This window comes from Phyllostomus hastatus, unplaced genomic scaffold (genome assembly GCF_019186645.2).
Source record: "Phyllostomus hastatus isolate PE091 unplaced genomic scaffold, TTU_PhHast_1.1 phas_contig_329, whole genome shotgun sequence".
NCBI lineage: Eukaryota > Metazoa > Chordata > Mammalia > Chiroptera > Phyllostomidae > Phyllostomus > Phyllostomus hastatus.
In genome coordinates this window covers 2,772,713-2,793,463 of record NW_025333854.1, presented here as the reverse complement: position 1 = coordinate 2,793,463, position 20,751 = coordinate 2,772,713, and the positions used below count along the sequence as shown (strand labels likewise).

Sequence of the window (20,751 nt, the reverse complement as noted above, 5' to 3'; positions counted from 1 at the left end):
TAACCATCTCCTGCGCGAGCGGCTCGGGCGGTGGGAGGGAGGTGAGCGGAGCCGTGGCGCAGAGAGCTGGGGGCCGCGCGGACCCACTCTCGGGCGCTCGGGGTCGGCTGGTCTCGGCAGTGGGAGGACGGAAAGAGTTTTCGCGTCCCGTTTGCGGACAGGAGTTTTGTAGTCGGTCTTTTCACAGCCCTCCACCCAGCGGAGGGAGGAGGAGGCGGTGGTGAAAACTCTACAAGGCAGACCTGACTTTCCAAGTTAAAGTTGTTTTGACAGTTTGCTCTGTATTTTAGGTCTGTGCTGCCGGGATTTTCCCCGCTCCTTTCTTTTGGAGGGAGGGAGTTCCAGGGCTCCTGACCGACAGGCAAAGTCCGTCCTCTCAGGTCGCCCAGGGGAGGGAGGCCCCGCGTTTTCTCGCTGTCTAGTGTTCCCGTCTCCTCGGCTGCGCGACTGCAAGAGGCTGGGAGGCGAGGCAGAACTGCTTCTCGCCCTGAAATGTGTTTCTGTGTTCGCTCCCGGGAGGAGGGGCCTTGGGGAACTGAGACAGGAATCGTGAACATTGGCTTTGTAAATATTACGGAGCTGACTTCTAGCAAATGCAAAATATAGTATTGTTATTTGTATAAATAGGCATTTTTGAGGAGGAGGGACTTAAAAAAAAACCCCACAGTGGATGTATGCAACGTAGAACAAGGTCAAATCCTAGTATTTCCTAAGGTTTTCCAAATGATTCACCCATGGCCTGATCTTCCGGAGCAGTCGCTGGTTTAGGAGGAAAAGTTGTCATGGGGGACGGGATAAGGCAGATGGTGCGGTTTGTGTCTTGAATGAAGTGACCAGGTTAATGTTTTAATTAGCGGCTGGCTTTCGCCTGTATCGTCGGTCTCCGATTGTTCAGTGTCTTCACTGCTGGGATGCTTCTTGGTACTAGTTAATTTAGCGTTTTACCACGAGAAACAGGGGGGATCCAGCTAGTTTGGTCTGGCCAAGCGTTGCTAACATTTATGAAGATTACTTAGAGATGGATTATTAGCAATCACAGCTTCCCCCCCCGCCCCGCACATAGCGAGATGGGGTGTGAAGAGAGTTCATTACCAGCTACTGACCCAGACATTTTTCCACGACTCAGGAAATGTCCAGTAACCCAAACAGTGGTACCTCCTGACCCGCCCCACAGCCGGTGAATGGTTTAATTTATCGGCTACCGTCACTGCCCTTTACACATCTGACCTGTGATGGATGCTTTTTCCAGCTCACATTCTTTGGAGGTCACTTGCCTGTTTGTGTTGTTGTGCAAAATCTGAGTAGCTTAGTACCTATTCAAATAGTAAAATAGTCCTTTTCCATTTTACCACATAGGCAGTCGCTGAAGCAGAGGTGGTCAGATGATGTTTGCCTATCCTCTGAAAAACAAGAATGAGGAAAAATAGACATTAAGAAGTTGCAATTTCATATATATTATATATGATCTTATTATGCATACATATAATTATTGTCTACAGATATATATGATGTATGTGTGTGTGTGTGTATATGTTGTATATATGGAGAGAGAAAGAGAGGTACTTTTTTTAGGTTCACCCACTTTATTTCTCTGTGCCTTAAAGTTGCATGTTGTGCAGTGGGCATTTTCTGCAATTGTTGGGATAATACGCCTTGCTGAGTCCAGGGAGGGATTTAAAGGAAAATAATACATAGATATTTTGAAATTATAATACTTCATTCCCTTTTGTGTGTGCATATGTGTATGTGTGTATATGTTAATCATATTGAAATTTAGAATTTAAAAAAAGTTACTGTGTCAGAAGCAACGGATTGCTCATGTGCTGTATTTATACCCATTTCACAATGCAAGGAGCCGAAGTCTGTCTTCTTTGCCCGGGCGGGTTTCCCAGCCGGCCACTGCACTGTCGGGTTCCTCGGGCCTTCGCAGCAGTGAGCAGGGCCCACACTTCCCCTGGGGCCTCATCAGCAGCCCTGCCCCTGCACAGGACTGTAGGGAGCTCTTCCCGTCTCCAGTCTGAACCCAACCTGAAATCCACCTTCCTAGCAAGTCATTTTCATTATATCTCGGTCTTTAATCACAAAAACGGTAGTTCTTTGCTGTCTTCGGGTAAAATCCCCACTTCTCAGCTGACCCTCCAGGGTCGGCCCCGATGTAGCGCCGCGTATCTCCGGGACTCTCCTATCGGTGTCCTGCCGCTGTTGTCACCAAAAGCCACCGATTTACTGGTTTGACCCGAGACACACTCACGACCGCACGGCTCTGCTGGCCAGAAGTCCCACTGGGCCCAAGTCGGGGCACTGGCGGCAGAGTGGTGCTGCCGCTGAGGGCTCCAGGGAGCGCCCTCTTCCAGCCTTCCGGGGCCACCGCCTGCATCCCCCGAGGCTGCGTGGGCCTCCTTCCGAGCCGGCAGGGGCATGTGGTCGGCTCTTTCCCCCCAGTCCTCGTCTTCATCACCTTTCTGTCTCCGATTCTGACTCTATTGCCTACGCTGATAAGGACGCCTCTCATTGCCGTGGGCCCTCCTGATTAATCCCGGACCATCTCCCCGCCCCGGGATCCTTAATTTAATCACATGGGGCAGGTCCGTCTTGCTGGGTAAGGAAACAGTTAGAGGTTCCCGGGATGGGGACAGGGGCATCTCCGGGAGACCATGATTCTGCACCTTCAAACCCTTGAACATGAACTTCCCACGACAGCAGTCGTAGTTTCTTATTGTGTCCATAATCCTCTTGCTCATGTTGCTGCTGTGGATTTGATCTTGTTGCTGGTTTTTTTTTAGATTTTACTTATTTATTTTTAGAGAGGGAAGGGAGGGAGAAAGAGAGAGAGAGAAACATCAATGTGCGGTTGCTGGGGGTCATGGCCTGCAACCCAGGCATGTGCCCTGACTGGGAATCGAACCTGCGACACTTTGGTTTGCAGCCCATGCTCAATCCACTGAGCTACGTCAGCCAGGGCTTGTTGCTGTTTTTTTAAAACATTTTTTTATTGATTGAGTTTAGAGATAAAGAGGGAGGGAGGGAGAGGGAGAGAGAGAAAGAAAAACATCAATTTATTGTTGCACTTATTGATGCATCCCTTGTGTGTGCCCTGACCGGGGATCGAACTCTCCACGTCGGCATATCTGGGCAATGCTCTCACCCAGCAGCTTGTTTTATGCACCCAGAAGACTCCACCCTTCCTTCCCACCACCCACTGTGGTCTAAACAAATTCTCCCCAGGCTTGCAAACTGGCTTTTCGTCACAAGAAGCCGCCACCATCCCAATACATGTCCATTAGGGTTAGCGTTTCCCAATATTTAAAAGCGATTCATTAGGAAAGACACCCTTCCTTATGTCCAAATGAAGTCATCATTGTCCTTTGGTGTCTGTCAAAGTCCCAGGAAAAAATCTAGTGGCACTTACAAAGGATTTCACTGAGGAAAGTTGAATAAACGGGCTTTTTACTGAGGGCCTGACAAGATGGGGGAGGGAGCCCCTAAGGCCTCACACACAAGGGGAAGAAAGGCCGTTACTGGTCCGGGACCGAAGAGGGCGCCCCGCCAGCCTGACCGGGAACTCTGGCTGTGGGAGGGGGTCCTAGGGACCAGAGCTGTGTCCTCAGGACCAGGAACGCAGCTGGTGTCCAGACTGAAACCCAGCAGGGAGCGAGCAGGGGAAAGAAACACTCCTTCTCCTCCCGGTCTCCAGTGTTGTCCCCAGCCCACCCACTGGTCACGCCCAGAGGCAGAATTCAACCTCCAGGGGGCAGAAAGACCAAACATCCGGCAGAGAAAAAGGCAGTATTTATCGACCCCCCATTACGTGTGAGGCCCTGTGCCCAGGACTTCGAGTGTGCGATTTCATTTCAACCACAGAAAGAGGGACATTTTTCGAACAACTCACCATATTTTCGAGATAAAGAAACCAGAGAGGTTAACTTAATTTATCCCGAGTCGCACAAAGAGTGAAGGGCGACTCCTGGGCCCCACTCAGGCCTCTGACCTCCGACCCCAGGCTCTGAAGCCACGGGCCACCGAGGCCATCTCAGTGTGAGCCCGTCTCCTGCGTGACTCACAGGCACACGGTGAAATCAGATGACCCCTGCCTTACACTATGTCTCTAACCCAAACGAGAGCACCTTCTCTGGTTATTTGGGACACAAACGTAGACACAAACGGCCCCTAACGACCTGACAGGTCTCCCCTTCCTAGAAACGTCGCGGTGAGCCTGGAAGCGAGGGTCTTCTCCTGGGACGCTGTGCACGGGCAAGGCCTCCCATTCGCAATGCGGCCCAGCGGGGCGGCGGCTGGATACGGGAGGGATTCAGCCCCCCACCTGCAACAAACACACGGCCTCCCGTGTGGCCACCGTACAGTGGCCGGTCAGGGATTACTCTCCAGGGCGCTAAAATACCTGTAAAGGCCGCGGTAAACCCACAGGACTTCCGCGGGCCTGCTGGTGCAGTAGGTAGGCCGTGCGGGTGTCAGGGAGATGCACACGCTGCACTCCTGGGCCTGTTCTGCTCCCCTGAGGCTACTGGGACGCGCGGGCTCTGGGGGCGGAGCCTCTCGCTGGGGATCTGACTTCTGCAGCCGCATGCTCCTGGGCCTGTGTTTCCCCGTCTCCAGCCCCACGAGCTTCCCGTCAGAATTTGAACTTGATGAATTTTCCTATGTCCCCCGAGACATTTCATAAGATCAGGCAGCCCATGTTTATTTAATATTATACAGAGTGGGGGAAAAGCAGGTTTACCGTTGTGAGTATGCAAAACACAGTGTATTCTTGTATTATTCATTAGTAGTCATTGTGTTATTTTTTCATACAGATAACAGTAAACCTCCTTTGCCCCACCTTGTGTATTCAGAAAATTAGGGATCGCAATGGTAATTTTTACCGACACCGTTCTTTTGTACGAAACACAAAACAGGGTCATTTCAATTCCTGTTAAACACTGAGACGAAAGATGCTCGGAAAGGTGCCACAACGCTGGAGTCGGCGTGCACTGCCCGCCCCCCGCGCCCTGTGACTGGGGGGTCGCCTCGCTCCCAGAGCCAGTGCAGCGCGCAGACACGGAGACACGAAGCTGTGCCCGCCCTCGACGCCACTGAGCCGCCTGCAGCTCCGGTGCGGTGCCAGCTTCTCGGGCATCGCTGGGCCTTTGCATAGGAGCTACTCACACTGTCACAGATGCTCAAGTCCCCACGTGCATGTCATTTCCAAGAAACCCACTGGACTGAATTGGACCCCCTGCCCCGGAGTCCCGAGGACCTCTGCTCCTGGAACATCCCACATGAAATCACAATGAAACATTGTGCAGTTGTCTTCCCAGCTCGCTGTAGGTTCTCTGAGGGCAGGGTGCTTGGTCAGCCTCAGCACAGGCACTTACAGTTTTGTTACTGAGTGCACTCTGAAAGAAACGACTACAGACAAACTCGTAACACACTCAAGGGATCAGATTGTCTCCTTGAATTATAGCCCCACCGGGAATATATACGTACCCACCCGCGGTGACACCTCGTTGGATGGAAGTTACGAGCCATTGAATAGTGCACCACCATAACTCAGTCACTACGGAGACGGGAAAGCGCTACCAACCCAATCATAACTGCAGGACGATTAGAGGTTGGCATGCACAGACACGTGCATCGGATCGTTACAGTCAATAACGCACAGCACACCTGCGTGGCCATTCTCTGCCCCCTTTCTTTGTATTTTTACAAACCGCATCGTAAGACTGGAAACCCCCCCCCCCCCGCCCCGGATACAAGAGACGTGGAACACTGTCTCTCTTTCCAGTTCTCCTCTGGAGCCAGGCTCCTCTCTGGTTCAGGCTAAGTGCTCCTCTGGCACCAGCACCCGCACCGGATCCCAAGGGCAGAACTTCCTCTAAATACCTTTAAGAGGAAGCATCAGGACAATCCATTAATTAAAAAAAAAAAAGTTCCAGTTGCTCAGGATCCGTGACTCTGGTTTAGGCAAACCTCAACCTTCTGTGGTTTGGTGGTGAGCGGGAGGGCTGTGTGTACAGGAAGGGATCGAGGTTTCACCTTCCTACCCGCTCCTGCCATGACAGGGAAGAGGGAAACTAAACGAAGTCTCGCAAGGAAGCTAAAGTGTATGCACTGGTTGGTGTGAAGAATTCATTTTAGTGCTAAAGCATTACATTGACAGATTTCTGCAAACAGAACAAGTGAGAAATCTGAACTGAAAAATCGCCGTCATTCAGACACTAAAAAGAACGGTGATATCTGCTCTGTGTGAATCAGCTGAGATCTGCTGAAATCCGTGCAAACACACAAACGTCAGCAGGGTGGCTAAATCACATTGCAATATCCAATGACTGAGGTGATTAAAATCTGCACATTTCATTGTAAATCCTATTCTCTAAATACAAATTGCAAGGTACTTTCAAATTATCTTATTAGGTATACTTTTAGATTGCCAAATACAAAAACTTGAAAACACGTGAGAATTGACGAATCCTTAAAATTACACATTTTATTGTAAATGTTTTGGTGAAATGATTCTGTAAAGTATAGGGGTACGCACAAATAGAAGCACCCCACACCCTCACACACTTTCGTCGATAAGATTTGGTTTATTGGGGAGGAGGTTTTGCGTTGCTTGGTGACAATTGCAAGTACGTATTTTTAATCACAGGAAATTTAGCTCGTGAGTACAACAAGTTCCTACACACACACACACACACACACATACATACATACACATGTACACTTTCCCTTTTCCTTTGACTGAATTAGCTAAATAACCCTCCCAGCCTTCCACTCAGCTTGTGTGTGGAAGTCACGTGGGCATCGCTCCACAATCTGAGCTTAGCACATTCTCTCCAAATAAACAATTGCATTTATTGCTAGATACTCATAACCAGAACTCTGGCTACTTGTTCTGTGAAGTTCATGCTGCAAGCTGCGTATAATGAAGTGATTGCTGCTATGCATCGTTTTTAAAGATTTTAAGATCTTTCCTTTAATGAGATGGGTTTAAATTAACCATTTCTCTTCTTATCCAAGCATGGCTATCTCAAAAATGGAAATAGGTTTATAGAAACTTATCTTTTTACACTGTTAGTGACATTACGAACCAGCGTGTGGTTTCCTAACTTTACAATGTCAGTGACAGACAAGGTAAAGCTCTGAATTAAAGGGGAACTAACCACCACGTGTTCTGTCGCACTGTAGCCAAGACTGGGTACCGGTTATCCTGCCGGGTTCCAGGAACACGAAACCACATAAAACGTGGTGTCTGCCCTTAAAAGGCTCACAGTCCGAGAGAACCAACAGCCAGGCAAAGAAGCTATGGTGGGAGGAGCCTGCAAGGTACTGTAAGAGGAGGAAGATTAGTATGTGTTGCGGGGGAGTAAGATTGCCAAAACTACAACAGAGAAGCAAGAAGATTGATTCAGCCCCTGCTGTACTAGGCGCAAGACATTCAGACAAGATTTCTCTCTTGTTTGAATTACCTCCGCTGCTGGCATGCACACCATTCCAAACACATTATCACGGGAAGCAGGGCTGATGCATGCACTACTGTGGGCAGCGGGACCGACCTAAGGTGGCCGGGAGACGCGGTGCTGGTGTGAAGGAGTGCACCCAGTGGGTTATCCCTGAGTCAGGGTGGCCGTCTGGTCCAGATGTCTAGCTTCGAGCCAGGCATTCTTGGAGATTCACCCTGGTACCTTCTATGTTTGCAGACCTCAGCAGTTTACAAAGTATCACAATCTCATTCCGACCTCATCCACCGCGCCAAATAAGAGAGGCAGGACAAGTGACTTTGTTTACTATTTAGAATGGAAAACCTCCGTCTAGCAGAGTTCAGGAGAACGTATATAACGTTGCTTGAATCTACCCCGAAAGGACCGGAACTCGGGTCTGCCCACTCTCGGTGGGCAAGCATTGAGCTAGGTGTCCATCTTTTCCAGCGACAGGGGGCCTTCGGAAGAATCGAATTCAAACGTTAAATGCAAAATTGAAAATACACACATGACGGTGAGGTTATGGGTATTGTTTTAATTTCTTTTTTTTTAAGATTTATTTATTTATTTTTAGAGAGGGAAGGGAGGGAGAAAGAGAGAGAGAGAAACATCAATGTGTGGTTGCTGGGGGTCATGGCCTGCAACCCGGGTATGTGCCCTGACTGGGAATCGAACCTGCGATGCTTTGGTTCGCAGCCGACACTCAATCCACTGAGCTACGCCAGCCAGGGTTTAATTTCTTAAATATTGTTGTAGCACAATTTTTAGAACTGAAACAGCGTTCATTATTGAACCCAAGGCCCTGGATTCTTACGTAAAAGAGACCGAACCCCGCCAGAACGCACAGACAACCTCGGCCGCGGGGAGGGGGTGGGGGGGGACTGCGGTCCAGCGCGCAGGTGGCGGGTGGGGTTCTTGCTGGGAGACACTAGAAAGAAGTATGTCAGAAACATCAAATAGAAAACTTTGGGAGGTAACAGCATTAACGTTCTTTTTCTTTTAGCGAGATTAATATAAACAAAATGTTGTAGAGAAATAGGTATAAAGGTACTGATGCGCAGGTGTCTATTTTCAAAGAACCAACACCTAACTATGAAATCAGACTTTAAAGCAACAGAGCTGAATCTTGGTCTTTTCCTCATGTCCTCACAGTTGGTTTTATTTTGGTGGAGAATGAAAATACCATGCACTGCCCTATCACTGTAGCAGTTCCCAAGAAAGGGGAATTACTTTTTAAACTAAATTATTCAATGAAGTGCACGATAGCCGGTGACCATATCGTGCCTTAAGGGCCGCCTGCGATAATGTCCCTAGAGCTGCCACACTTTGCAGCTGTGACCTGCCCAGCTCGTCCTGGGTGCATGAGTGCCTGCGGCGTGCAAGGGACTCGCTGACGGTCAGCGGAGGGATCCGCTCAGGGCCGAGTAACGGAGAAAAGATACCTTTTCCAACGACTATGATGCATGGCTTCCAGTCTGAGGTCCCATGTACGCTGGTCCTTACCGATGAGTGGGATTTAGGGGGGGCGGCGGTGAGAGGGCGTGGCATTTTCAGTGGAGAGGACAGAGCGTGAGCTCAGGCCGCAAAGCAGAAGTTCCCAGGAAGGATGTGGGGGAACCGAGACCCCGCCTGTGGCCTGGGGCGGAGCAGGGTCTGGGCGGGGACCAGTGCGGACGTGGGCTCGGCTTGGGGAAGGCCAGGCCGGGGAGGCCTTGAATGCCAGACAATCCGGATTTCACTGAACAGGAATGGGGACGCCGAACAACTCAAAATAAAAGTGTGACGAGTGGTGTAGAACTAGTGAATTATAACACACAATCTGGGAGAAGACATCTGCTCACTCTGCAATAAGCTCCTTTTAGTAAAAGAAAAAAAATAAGTTAAAGATGTTTGAGATCAAACGGTAATCCTGTGAAAAATTTTGTAGCCTGTTCCATCACTGAAGCACATTCATGTTTACGAACAGAGCCCAAAGCAGTTTGCCTCATAATTTAAATAAATTTTTTTAAAAACTCACAGAATAGGCCCTGGCTGTCATAGCTCAGTGGATTGAGCGCGGGCTGTGAACCAAAGCGTCGCAGGTTCGATTCCCAGTCAGGGCACATGCCTGGGTTGCAGGTCATGGCCCCCAGCAACCGCACATTGATGTTTCTCTCTCTCTCTCTCTCTCTCTCTCTCCCTCCCTTCCCTCTCTAAATGTAAATAAATAAAATCTTTAAAAAAAGGAAAGTATCTTTAAAAAAAACTCACAGGCTTAACAATGTGGGTTTTCAGCATTTCTTAAAGAGCAGCTTTAGCGTTACAGAAAAGGTAAGCAGCAGATACAGTTCCATACAGCCTGCCCCTGCCGCACACATACCCCCTCCCCTATTGCTAGCTTGCATTGGTGGGGTCCACTTGCCACAACTGATGAACCAATACTGATACACTGCTTTCAAACCAAAGCCCACAGTTTATATCTGTGTATATTTCTATGGGTTTCGACAAATGCATGTCATATGTCTACCATCCCAGTGTCATTCAGAATAGTCCCCATATTTTTCAAATTATAAGACACACTCACCCCGCAAATTTAGGAGGCAAATGGGGGTGTATCTTATAGCTTATCTGGCTCTCTGGGGCGGAGGAGGGGTGCAGTGGAGCAGGGTCACAGGTTATTAAATATTTTACCACATTTTTTGCTTCAGAAAAATTTTTCCTATTTAGCTCCTCTAAAACCTATAGTCTTGTAGTCTGGTGTGTCTTATAGTCCTACAAATATGGTATACGGTCCTAAAAAACCTCCCGTGCTCTGCCTTGTCATCCCCCTTCCCTTCCCCCCTCCAGCCCCTGCAACCAGGGGTCTTGGCACTGTCTTTCCAGCTCTGCCTTTGCCCGGAGGCCACGGGGGTGGACCGTACTGTCTGTAGCCTTTTCAGGGCGGCTGTTTTGCACTCTCTGCTTCCAGTGTCTTCCCTTGTCCCTCACCCGGCCATGCCAATAAACAGCTCCTGTCAGGGTCATCCACGGTGCCAATGATCCTTATTCCGGTGTCATTGGATTTGACCTCTGAGCAGCGTCTGACACAGTGGCTGGGTCACCGCCGCCTTCCCAGGACTCCCACTTCCAGCCCCCCCTCCCCCCCAACCAGCTGTCCCCTCATTGCTCTCTGAGAGTCTCTCCTTAGCTACGCAGCTTTAAATTCCAACTCTATGTTGACAACCTCTCTGGGTACCCAGCATCCTGTGCCGTGGCCACAGCGCCACGACGTTACTGCCTCTCTGTCACCGCACACCCAGCATCCCAGCCTGACCTCACCGGCACCGCACCCTGCTCCCCGCTCCACAGCTTATCTCTGCGGATTTCGGTTCCACCCTTCCCGCCTCTGGGTCAAAATATCGGATTCGCAACGTTTTAGAAACATTTCCTCTCGTGTCTGTGGGCACGTCCACAGGATTAGCCTGGCCATCATAAAGTTGCTAGATGAGGGACTCTCTCTTTCCAATTCTTCTACCTGGCTCCGAGCCTCCATCTCTTGTTATCCACAGGTTTTACACATAGAAAGATGTATTTTCCTAAAATAGAATATTGGGTGTTTTTCCCCCCCAAGGATTTTAATGGTGACCTAGGCTGGGCAAAATGAAAACTATGGAAAAGAAGGTAAAGACTTTAAAAAAGTGATGAGAGAGCGAGGAAGGGAACGGTGCCCTTCACACCCTGCAGGTTGGTTTTGTTCGATGGCAAAGGTGACAGTTGAGGGGAAGTGGCGGTGGGTAACAGCACAGGACTTGTGGTCGCAGAGGTGACTCCAGGCGACCATAATGCCGCGTTGCAGGAGCGGAAAGAGGAGAGGGGGTGGGGGGAAGCTGGTCTGCATTTCAGTGTGGGCTGTATGATTTTGGAACACCTTTCTTAACTTCTCTGTAATCCATCTTTTTAAATCTATAAAATGAGGATAACGCATGTTGATCTTGCAGATGAGAATCAGAAAGGGCATAGGAAAGCACCTGGTGAATATTCAGTAAGTGACAGCTCTTCATAAGAACCGAACATTTATGGAGATCGTACTGTGTGCTGCCGCTGGGATTCTGTGCGTGTTAATCCTTGGCTGACTTTGAAGATAGGTCCATTGTACTTAGAAAGGTGGTCAAGGGGAACGTCAAAGTACCTCTTCCCTCTCCTCAGCCTCCCTCCCTCCCTCCCACTCCCAGTTGCGATTTCTTCTAGGTTAATAAGCACCTTTTAAAAAGATACACTGTCCTTTGGAGAGGCAAGACACCTTCACATGTTAGGGCGATCCGTTCCTTGCTCGGTGGGTTCTCTTGGAAGTGGAAGTGGAAGTGGAAGTGGAAGGAGAAAGCAAGGAGCTGGGAACTTCGGGAGGGGTCCGTGTCGCAGGAAGGCGGGGCAGGACGTGAGAGGGAGAGGAGAGGCCCCAAAATAAAGAGCGGTGCGATGGGCACCCCAGCTCCAGAGAGGACCCTTCGTGTGCCCAGACCATCTCTGAGCGAGATCACTGAGACTTGGGTGTTAAGATTTGTGCCCGAGTCGGATCCCTCCTTTCCAACCCTGTCTCCCCCTGCAGGGTGACCAGCTTCCCCGTCCCCGCCACGGACACGAAGGCAGGAAAGATCATGAACCGCAGGTGAGCTTAGGACTCCCCGCCCCCCGCCGCGTCTGAACTCCCCCGAAAACTTGGCCGGGCGTTTACTATTGGCTGGTCTTCTTAGCAGGCAATCCCCAGCTCGCAAGCCGCCCCACCCCCCAACAAACGTAATTTAGGGATTTTCTTTGCAGCCAATTCTGTAGCTGTCAGATCGGGGGTCCTGGTGGGTCCGTTTTCGCCCAACTTGCCAAATCTCAGCTCTCCGCAGTGGCGGTGACGGTCCCCGCCTGAGCTCCTGCGACCCAACCCCCCAGCCTAACCTTTGCCCCCGCGGCTGAACGGAGGGGGCCTAAGGGGGCCCGTCCCGGGCTCTGGGATTCCCAGGCACCCCGCGAGCGACTGCGAGGTCCACCCAGGGGCAGACTGCACGGTGGTTCCCTCCGTCCCCGGGACCAGCGCCCTGACCTCGGGCAGACCAGGTCCGGCCGGCGCGCTGGCCGAGCACGTGGCTGGGAGCCGGACCACCGCAACCCGTCCTTCTCGAGAGCCGCTCCTGGAGGACCTGGGTCCGGGCGGCTTGCGGCGTCCGAGGGTGGATATGATGAGAACAAGGCATAGTTTGCAACTTTGGGGTCAAGCCTGCACTTTCGAGAATTTTTTTGTAGTTTTAGATAAGTTTTGAAATTGGGTTTACCCGAAGGTAGAAGGCGGAGAGCCGCAAATGCATGCAACTTTAAAAAAACATGTGCACTTTCTCTCATGTGTCTTCAGATTCTTCATAAACTGGAAAGGACGGGAAAATTTACAAAGCGCGACTTGAGCTTTAAAATAAAAGATTCTCCCGCAAGAACTGGGCACCTCTCATAGGAGATTTACGGCCAGGAGCCCCTCCCCGTGTACTGCGCACGCGCAGGGAGCGGCCCCGCCTCCCCTCGGACGTCAGTCCTGCGCCGGGAGGGGGAGCAGGGGACGCGGGCTGCGCATGCGTCCTCATTGCGTCAGCCACCGGGTCCGCGCCGGCTGCAGGAACGGGGGTCGGACCCTGTTAGGTAGGGTGCTTCTCGGGCCTCCCCGTCGCGGCGCGCCCCGAGGCTAAGCAAGGTGGGACTGGAGTGCTTCCCTCGGCCGCTTGAGTCGGAGCTAGTCCTTCCTCCCCACCCCGGCCACGCAGCGCCGGTGGGAACCCCGTAGCCAGGCCCCGCCCCCTTCCCGGCGGGGACTCCGGGTCCCCTCCCCGCCCCTGCCGGCGGGGACCCCGCCGTTCCTGCGGTCCGGCCCCGCGCACCGGAGCGGACCATGAAGCTCGTGAGGAAAGACATCGAGAAAGACAACGCGGGCCAGGTGACCCTGGTGCCCGAGGAGCCCGAGGACATGTGGCACACCTACAACCTGGTGCAGGTGGGCGACAGCCTGCGCGCCTCCACCATCCGCAAGGTGCAGACCGAGTCGTCCACGGGCAGCGTGGGCAGCAACCGCGTGCGCACCACGCTCACCCTCTGCGTGGAGGCCATCGACTTCGACTCGCAGGCCTGCCAGCTGCGCGTGAAGGGCACCAACATCCAGGAGAACGAGTACGTGAAGATGGGCGCGTACCACACCATCGAGCTGGAGCCCAACCGCCAGTTCACGCTGGCCAAGAAGCAGTGGGACAGCGTGGTGCTGGAGCGCATCGAGCAGGCCTGCGACCCGGCCTGGAGCGCCGACGTGGCGGCCGTGGTCATGCAGGAGGGCCTGGCGCACGTCTGCCTGGTCACGCCCAGCATGACCCTCACGCGGGCCAAGGTGGAGGTGAACATCCCCCGGAAGCGCAAGGGCAACTGCGCCCAGCACGACCGGGCCCTGGAGCGCTTCTACGAGCAGGTGGTCCAGGCCATCCAGCGCCACATCAACTTCGATGTCGTCAAGTGCATCCTGGTGGCCAGCCCGGGCTTCGTGCGGGAGCAGTTCTGCGACTACATGTTCCAGCAAGCTGTGAAGACGGACAACAAAGTGCTCCTGGAGAACCGGTCCAAGTTCCTGCAGGTGCGCCTTCCCCTTCCCCACCCCGACCCTGGCACTAAAGATGAGCTAAGGGGGTTGTAGAAACTGTTTCTAAAGCTTTAGAGCTGGGAGAAGGGAAGGAAGTCTTGATTTGACCGGGATTGTAAGTGACACAATGAGCTGTTAAATGGACAGCATATTTGTGCAGTGAACTTTGCTTAAGCCCTTAAACGCAGCAAGCCCCGTGGGTGCTTTTGGCTTTAGATACTCACGGGCTGATTAACGGGTGCTCTGAGAGAGCCTTTTGTCTGACCTTTGTCACTGTGACCCCAGGTGCATGCCTCCTCTGGACACAAGTACGCCCTCAAAGAAGCCCTCTGCGACCCTGCGGTGGCCAGCCGCCTTTCAGACACGAAGGCTGCCGGCGAGGTGAAGGCCCTGGACGACTTCTATAAAATGTTACAGCACGAGCCCGACCGAGCCTTTTACGGACTCAAGCAGGTGGAGAGGGCCAACGAGGCCCTGGCCATCGACACGCTGCTGGTCAGCGACGAGCTCTTCAGGCACCAGGACGTGGCCACGCGCAGCCGCTACGTGCGGCTGGTGGACAGCGTGAAGGAGAACGCGGGCACGGTCCGGGTGTTCTCCAGCCTGCACGTCTCCGGGGAGCAGCTCAGCCAGCTGACCGGGGTGGCCGCCATCCTCCGCTTCCCTGTGCCGGAGCTGTCCGACCAGGAGGAGGATTCCAGTTCCGAGGAAGACTGATGGTTGGGACCGTCCGCGAGACAGCCCCAAGCCTCCTTAAGGATGCGCTTTCTCAGCATCCTCGTGACGGAGGCCGCCTGGGCAGCGCTGTGACTGTCACAGGGACCGGTCACACCGGGTGTCCTGTGGCTGGCAGGACATGTATTTAAAGCTAAATAAATTAAAAGGAAGTAACCTTTTGGTACTACCATTTTTATGTAGTAGGACAATTTCATCTAGAGATCATGAGCTACTTGCAGTACTTAGAATGTTTTGTATGTGTAATAAGGGTCCTTGTATGCTCCTTGGGGTCCATCGTAAATGCCCACCCTTTATCCTTGGGCATAGCTTTCCCTAGGAAGGGCTTTTGAGTATCCCATTTCCCTCAGTTTGCAGTGCCTGTCTGATTTCTTCATCGTGTTCTTGCACTGCCTCATGATCCCTTTCCCCCCGCTTCCCTTACACTCCATTTTTTTTTCATTTTTAAATTTATTGTTATTTTAAGTGCTAGCCAAATAGTAGACTTTTCTTGAAGACAAATTTTTTACTTAAGGGGCCTGTTAATCCAGTCATGTTAAAAGTAAACTCTTGTGGTTTTTGTCATTAGAATTAATCCTATTTGCTTCAGAGAATCTCTCAACTCGTTCTTTTTAGCTCATAGAACTTTGATCTGCGGAGGGTGCCCAGGATCACGTATTGGAAGTGTCCTTATTTTTAAAGTGAGGCTAAGCTGTGTGATTTGCTATTAGGTTGCTGATTAGTGGCAAAGCCGGAAGGAGTCCCATCCGGACTCATTTCTTGTGCTGCTCCCCTGTGTGTATTGTGCGGCCTGTCTCGGTTCTACTTAACGCCGTTTCTGTGTGTGTTCACATTCTTACTGGGCTTGCTCTGCATCTGATTTCAGGGGTGAGGAGCCTGTTCAGAAAGCTTGAGTAAGTTGCGGAGTGTGTGGCAGTGACCTTGTACCCCAGTACTCAACTATGATGCGGGAATTTCTGCAGACACCTCAGAGTTTAACATGTTCTTTGTACTTGGTTTGTACGATGTGCATTTCTAAGCGTTAGGGAGGGACCCTTGGAATGGAATTGTAGCCAGACCTTCTACAAACCTCACCTTAGCAATAACTAGGAAAACCCTTATGAAGGAAGAGTGGTAATTTGTTTGAAACTCTAGGATCGGTGGTGCCTACTTCAAGTAGGGATGGCTACTCGGTAGATGTTTGATTTTCCTTTCCAAGGCTGGGTCTTCCTGTGGCTGTGAGTACCAGGTTTGGGTTGCTTTTTTTTCTTTTTATAAACATCCCAACTAATCTAAACTTTTTATCTGTAATTAGAAATAGATATCTCTATATGGTTTAAAACCACATTTTCACATATCTACATCCTAATCTGAAAATAAGTCAGATTATTCCATAAGTATCTTACCTTCAAATATATTAAAAGTATGCTATTAAATAATTTGGTAAGAGTACATAAATGAAGCCACCGAAATTCTTAACTTTAGAACTCGATTAATAATCATATACTCAGTAAGAATGTGGACATTTGGGGCATCTGTTACTGATAATCTGTGCAGTCCGGGTTATTCTTAGCTTTTATTAACAGTATAGGAGCCAGGGGCAATCTAACAACCAACCCATTTGGGGCTGTAGGTTCTCAAATTTGGCTGCTTGGGAGCTTTAAAAATCAGTAACCAGATTGGACCTCAGACCATAGAACCTTTCACCCCAGAAATGCTGTTTCCAAAAGCTCTCCAGGTGATTCCAGTAGGCCGGGGGCTGAGAACCACGGGTCCAGGCCTTGCTGTTCAGAAGTGCGGGCCACGGCCCTCGGAGTCCAGGCCTCCGCCCCGCACCTGCCTGCTGAGACGCAGTGCGTTGTACGGACGTTGCCAGTTGATTGCTGTGCATAACTATCTGGAAAACTTCTTTGAGTGAAAGCGTGTTTTCATGTGCATAAAGTACTTTAACTGTCTTTAAGAATTCCTGTTTTTAAAAAGTTATATTTATGCCCTGGCTGGCGTAGCTCAGTGGATTGAGTGCAGGCTACGAACCAAAGTGTCGCAGGTTCGATTCCCAGTCAGGGCATGTGCCTGGGTTGCAGGCCATGACCCCCAGCAGCCACACACTGATGTTTCTCTCTCTCTCTCTTTCTCCCACACTTCCCTTTCTAAAAATTAAATAAAATCTTTTTTAAAAAAGTTATATTTATATGCATATTTTTTCCTCATTGGAGAATATGCTTATTAATTTTTAGAGAGAGGGGAAGGGAGGGAGAGAGACCGAAGGAGAGAAACATCCACATGAGAGAGAAACACGGAACAGTCGCCTCCTGCACGCACCCCAGCCAGGGAGTGACCGGGGACCGGGGCATGTGCCCTGACTGGGAATCGAACCCAAGACCTTTCGGTCTATGGGATGACATTCCAACCAACCAAGCCACTCTGGCCAGGGCAAATTACATTTTATACCGTTATCAAGACTATATTGAGTAAATCTTCCTAGGTGCCTAGGTAGACATGTCAAAGTAGAGATAGGAGCATATAAAACAGACATTCTAATAATGTTTACTATTCTCTACAAAGCAAAATGAACCATAATTCTTTGGAAATCAGGGTCAGTGGCCTGTCCCAGCAGCCTGAAGAAGGGAAGACCGGGCGGTAACAGATGGAAACACCACCAGTAACACGCCTCAGGACGACACAGTGTTGCCCTGTGAATCCCCACTTGCCACGGCGCTTGTGAACAGGTGTTCGCCGCCCCTGCGAGGCACCAGGAAGGAGAAGCTTGCCAGTTTGTGTCATCTTACTCTAAATATGATACATAACAAGTTACACTTTGCCCTCCTGGTCCCCCATTGACATGGTAAACACGTTGCTAATTTGGTGTCTGGATTCCCGCCGTCACTACTCCTTTGTTACAAGTTGGATCTTTTTTCTCCCGTGTGACACTAGAGCAGCCCTGTCCTTGCTTTCTTCTGTCACTACCTTCAGTTTCCTGTTCTAGACCTCAGAACCAGTTCTGTCCACTTCAGGTTATCTGAACCCGAAGGGAGTCTCCTAACTTCTGCAGTTCATATATTCTGGAACCGAAATTCTCTCTGCTGCTAACAACGAAATGATGTATGCTAACATATGATGTATGCCAGCGAAATGATGTATGCAATACATGGTGATGCAATCATGTATCATGTATGCAATCATGTATTGCGTACATCATTTCATCGGTTTCGGTTTAGCAACGTAACTGATGAAATGGTGTATGCAGTAATTTTCCAAAGTGGAAGCCATTATTTGAGAAAGGAGTATTGTGCTTTTAAGTCAAAGTTTTTTCCAAGCAAACTGCATACTGTGTGCAGGGTCCGAATGGTTGAATCGCACACTGAGGGGGATTTCTCGGGTGATTCTGAGGCTTCGAGGAGGGAGGAACCCCACGGCCGGTGGCTGGGGTTTAAGTGTGGAGTGTCCGTGTTTGCATTCCCCCAGCCACTAAGGATAATGCATTTGGTTCGTACCCCCTCATTCTTTCGGCGCTTGCTTTGAGTCATGCGCCGGGCTGCGTTTAACAAAGACACACCGGCAAGCCAGTCACTGTTGCAGAAGTAACGAGAAGTGTGTAAAAGGGCCCAGTGTTGTACGGGGTCACTTCTGAAAGGGACTTCAGCCCGAATCGGTAAGTTTACTGAAAATGGTGAGCATGAAGCCCTGGCTTGTGTAGCTCAGTGGATTGAGCGCGGGCTTCCAACCAAAGTGTCGCAGGTTCGATTCCCAGTCAGGGTACATGCCTGGGTTGCAGGCCATGTCCCCCAGCAACCACACATGTCTGTCTCTCTCTCTCTCTCTCTCTCTCTCTCTCTCTCCCCCTCCCTCTCCCTCCTTTCCCTCTCTTAAAATAAATAAATAAAATCTTTTAAAAAAAAGAATGAATTCCTGACGCAGAAAAGATGCTCAAAAAATGTCTGACTGAAGGAACGAGTCTGCATGAAAAGGTCCCCTAGGCAGCCGAGGGTGCACATCCCAAGTTCGGGAACATGCTGTCGGGGCAATAGTGACCCAAGAGCTGTCAGCATGCAAGGGGGCCAGAAATCGTGGAGGGGGAAAAGAACAATCTAACAAGCATTAGTAAAACGGGGAAAACAGGGACCCAGGCCCAGACGCATAGGGAAGTGGGTACCAGTATTTAGCCTCTGCAAGGGCGACTCCACTCCGTCACCTGTATCACTGCCGTGCGGAGCAGAGGTGTCTACGTTGTTCCGCGACGAACGTGCCCGGGCCATGGTGTTGGCTCCTGCAGCTCCCTGCAGCGCCCTGTGTGCGTGCACCTGTGGAACGAGTGAACAGCTGATTGCTTAGAAGTTGCGTTTCTAAGCAGTCTTAAGATAAACAAAAAAAAATGCGAGGGCAAAAGCCACACTCCTATTGTAATCATTTGAAGGGGGTCTTTTTTTTTTTTTTGCTTTTTTATTTAGATTTTATTTATTTATTTATTTTAGGGAGAGAAGGGGGGAGAGAGAGAGGGAGAGAGGGAGAAAGAGAGAGAAACATCAATGTGCGGTTGCTGGGGGTTATGGCCTGCAACCCAGGAATGTACCCTGGCTGGGAATCGAACCTGGGACACTCTGGTTCCCAGCCCGCGCTCAATCCACTGAGCTACGCCAGCCAGGGCTTGAAGGGGGTCTTAATACACGCGGACATTTACAGATTTAGGGCCTGCAAAGTTCCAGTTTCAACAAGCAGCGGGGCGAGGGGCCACAAGTGGGTCTACAGGAAACTTCCTCAGGGTCCCGCCGCACAGGAGGGAGCAGGCGATGGGAAGCTCCACCTCCCTCAGCCCCGGGCTCCCGGCCCCTCGGGCCTCGTCGGGCCCCCTCGCCACTTCCCCTTTCCCTGCAGAACCCCCAGGGTCAGAGCTGTGCCACAGATTTCACAAAGCTCTGTTTACATTTGCTTGAAAAATTGGTTTTGGTCCGCCCCTGACTCTGTTGATGCACATTTTCCGGTACATGAGTGCCCACGCAGGGAAGGGCAGCTAAAAAAAGAACCATGGTCTAAGACATGGTTTTTAGAGCCCTCAGTACCTTTGCTTTTCCTCACACTGATGTGAGTCCACTCCAGCCTCGGGCTGCAGTTCAGTTTCTGTGTCCTGCGAGACTGTTTTGGAAAAGCGCTACTCCAAGCTTCCTCCGTGCACCGTGTAGATGGCGGGCGAATTGGCAAGTTCGAAGTTTAAGTGCAAACGTGTTCCTGAGCAGCCAAGGTCATCACCTTGCCAGATGAGTCGAGGGGCCAGTATGCGGGTCTGTGCGTCCAGGATGCCCTTCTTGGAAGAGATTCGGAGGTCAGCAATGCAGCTAACGAAGACGTGGGCAGGTAGGGTCTGCAGTAATGGTCTTGGGATTCAGCCGCGAGGGAAATCTGAGCAGTTACCTCACCTAATCGCCCAGCAGCCGGTAAACTCCACTGGAACCAGACAAACCGGCCGAGTTCCTTCCGTAAGAAGACAGATGAGGGAGACCCTGGAAGCCACACCAGGAGGTATTTGTTACACTGAAGCGAAGGGGATAAGATCTCGTTCATTGTTTCCCTTGACACAACAAAACCCGTCCTCTTCAGAGAGGGTGTTCCGTAGAGTGGCCCCCTGCCCTCAGCCATGTTCTCAAGTGTTCTTTGCACATGTCCAAGCGCGATTACTTGTCAGGCGGCCCATTTCCTTTGCAGTCTTTATTTTCTCCGTGTTAAGAACCGTAGTCGTGTACCTTGTGGTAACACCAAGAAAGAAAGGAACTGGGATGTGGTGAATTCGTACATTCAGACGGAGGAGGAACGGATGGGTTTCCCCAAGTAAAACCCACTTTTGTGTATAATACTGTATGAAGTCGCATGAAGTGCGGGGCTCTCATTTTCGTCCTTGACGGTGACCGTCTCAGTTCCATAAGAATCAGCATTAGCATGGGAAGGTCTTGCACT

The 20,751-nt window shown here is 50.8% G+C and overlaps 2 protein-coding genes across 2 annotated transcripts in view; both read left to right on the top strand.

Annotated features, from left to right (window-relative positions):
- ITGA1 (integrin subunit alpha 1) overlaps positions 1 to 20,751 on the top strand; it is a 150,682-nt gene that overhangs the window by 146 nt on the left and 129,785 nt on the right. The window lies entirely within an intron of this gene.
- Positions 13,030 to 14,982, top strand: PELO (pelota mRNA surveillance and ribosome rescue factor). Its single transcript, XM_045839911.1, has 2 exons — positions 13,030 to 14,085; positions 14,377 to 14,982. The coding sequence occupies exons 1-2, from the start codon at positions 13,360 to 13,362 to the stop codon at positions 14,806 to 14,808; spliced, it is 1,158 nt and encodes a 385-aa protein (XP_045695867.1). The 5' UTR covers positions 13,030 to 13,359; the 3' UTR covers positions 14,809 to 14,982.

Coding starts and splice junctions, on each gene's coding strand:
- PELO (XM_045839911.1), top strand. CDS start 13,360: ATGAAGCTCGTGAGGAAAGACATCGAGAAAGACAACGCGGGCCAGGTG. Junction 14,086..14,376: donor ACCGGTCCAAGTTCCTGCAG/GTGCGCCTTCCC, acceptor CTGTGACCCCAG/GTGCATGCCTCCTCTGGACA.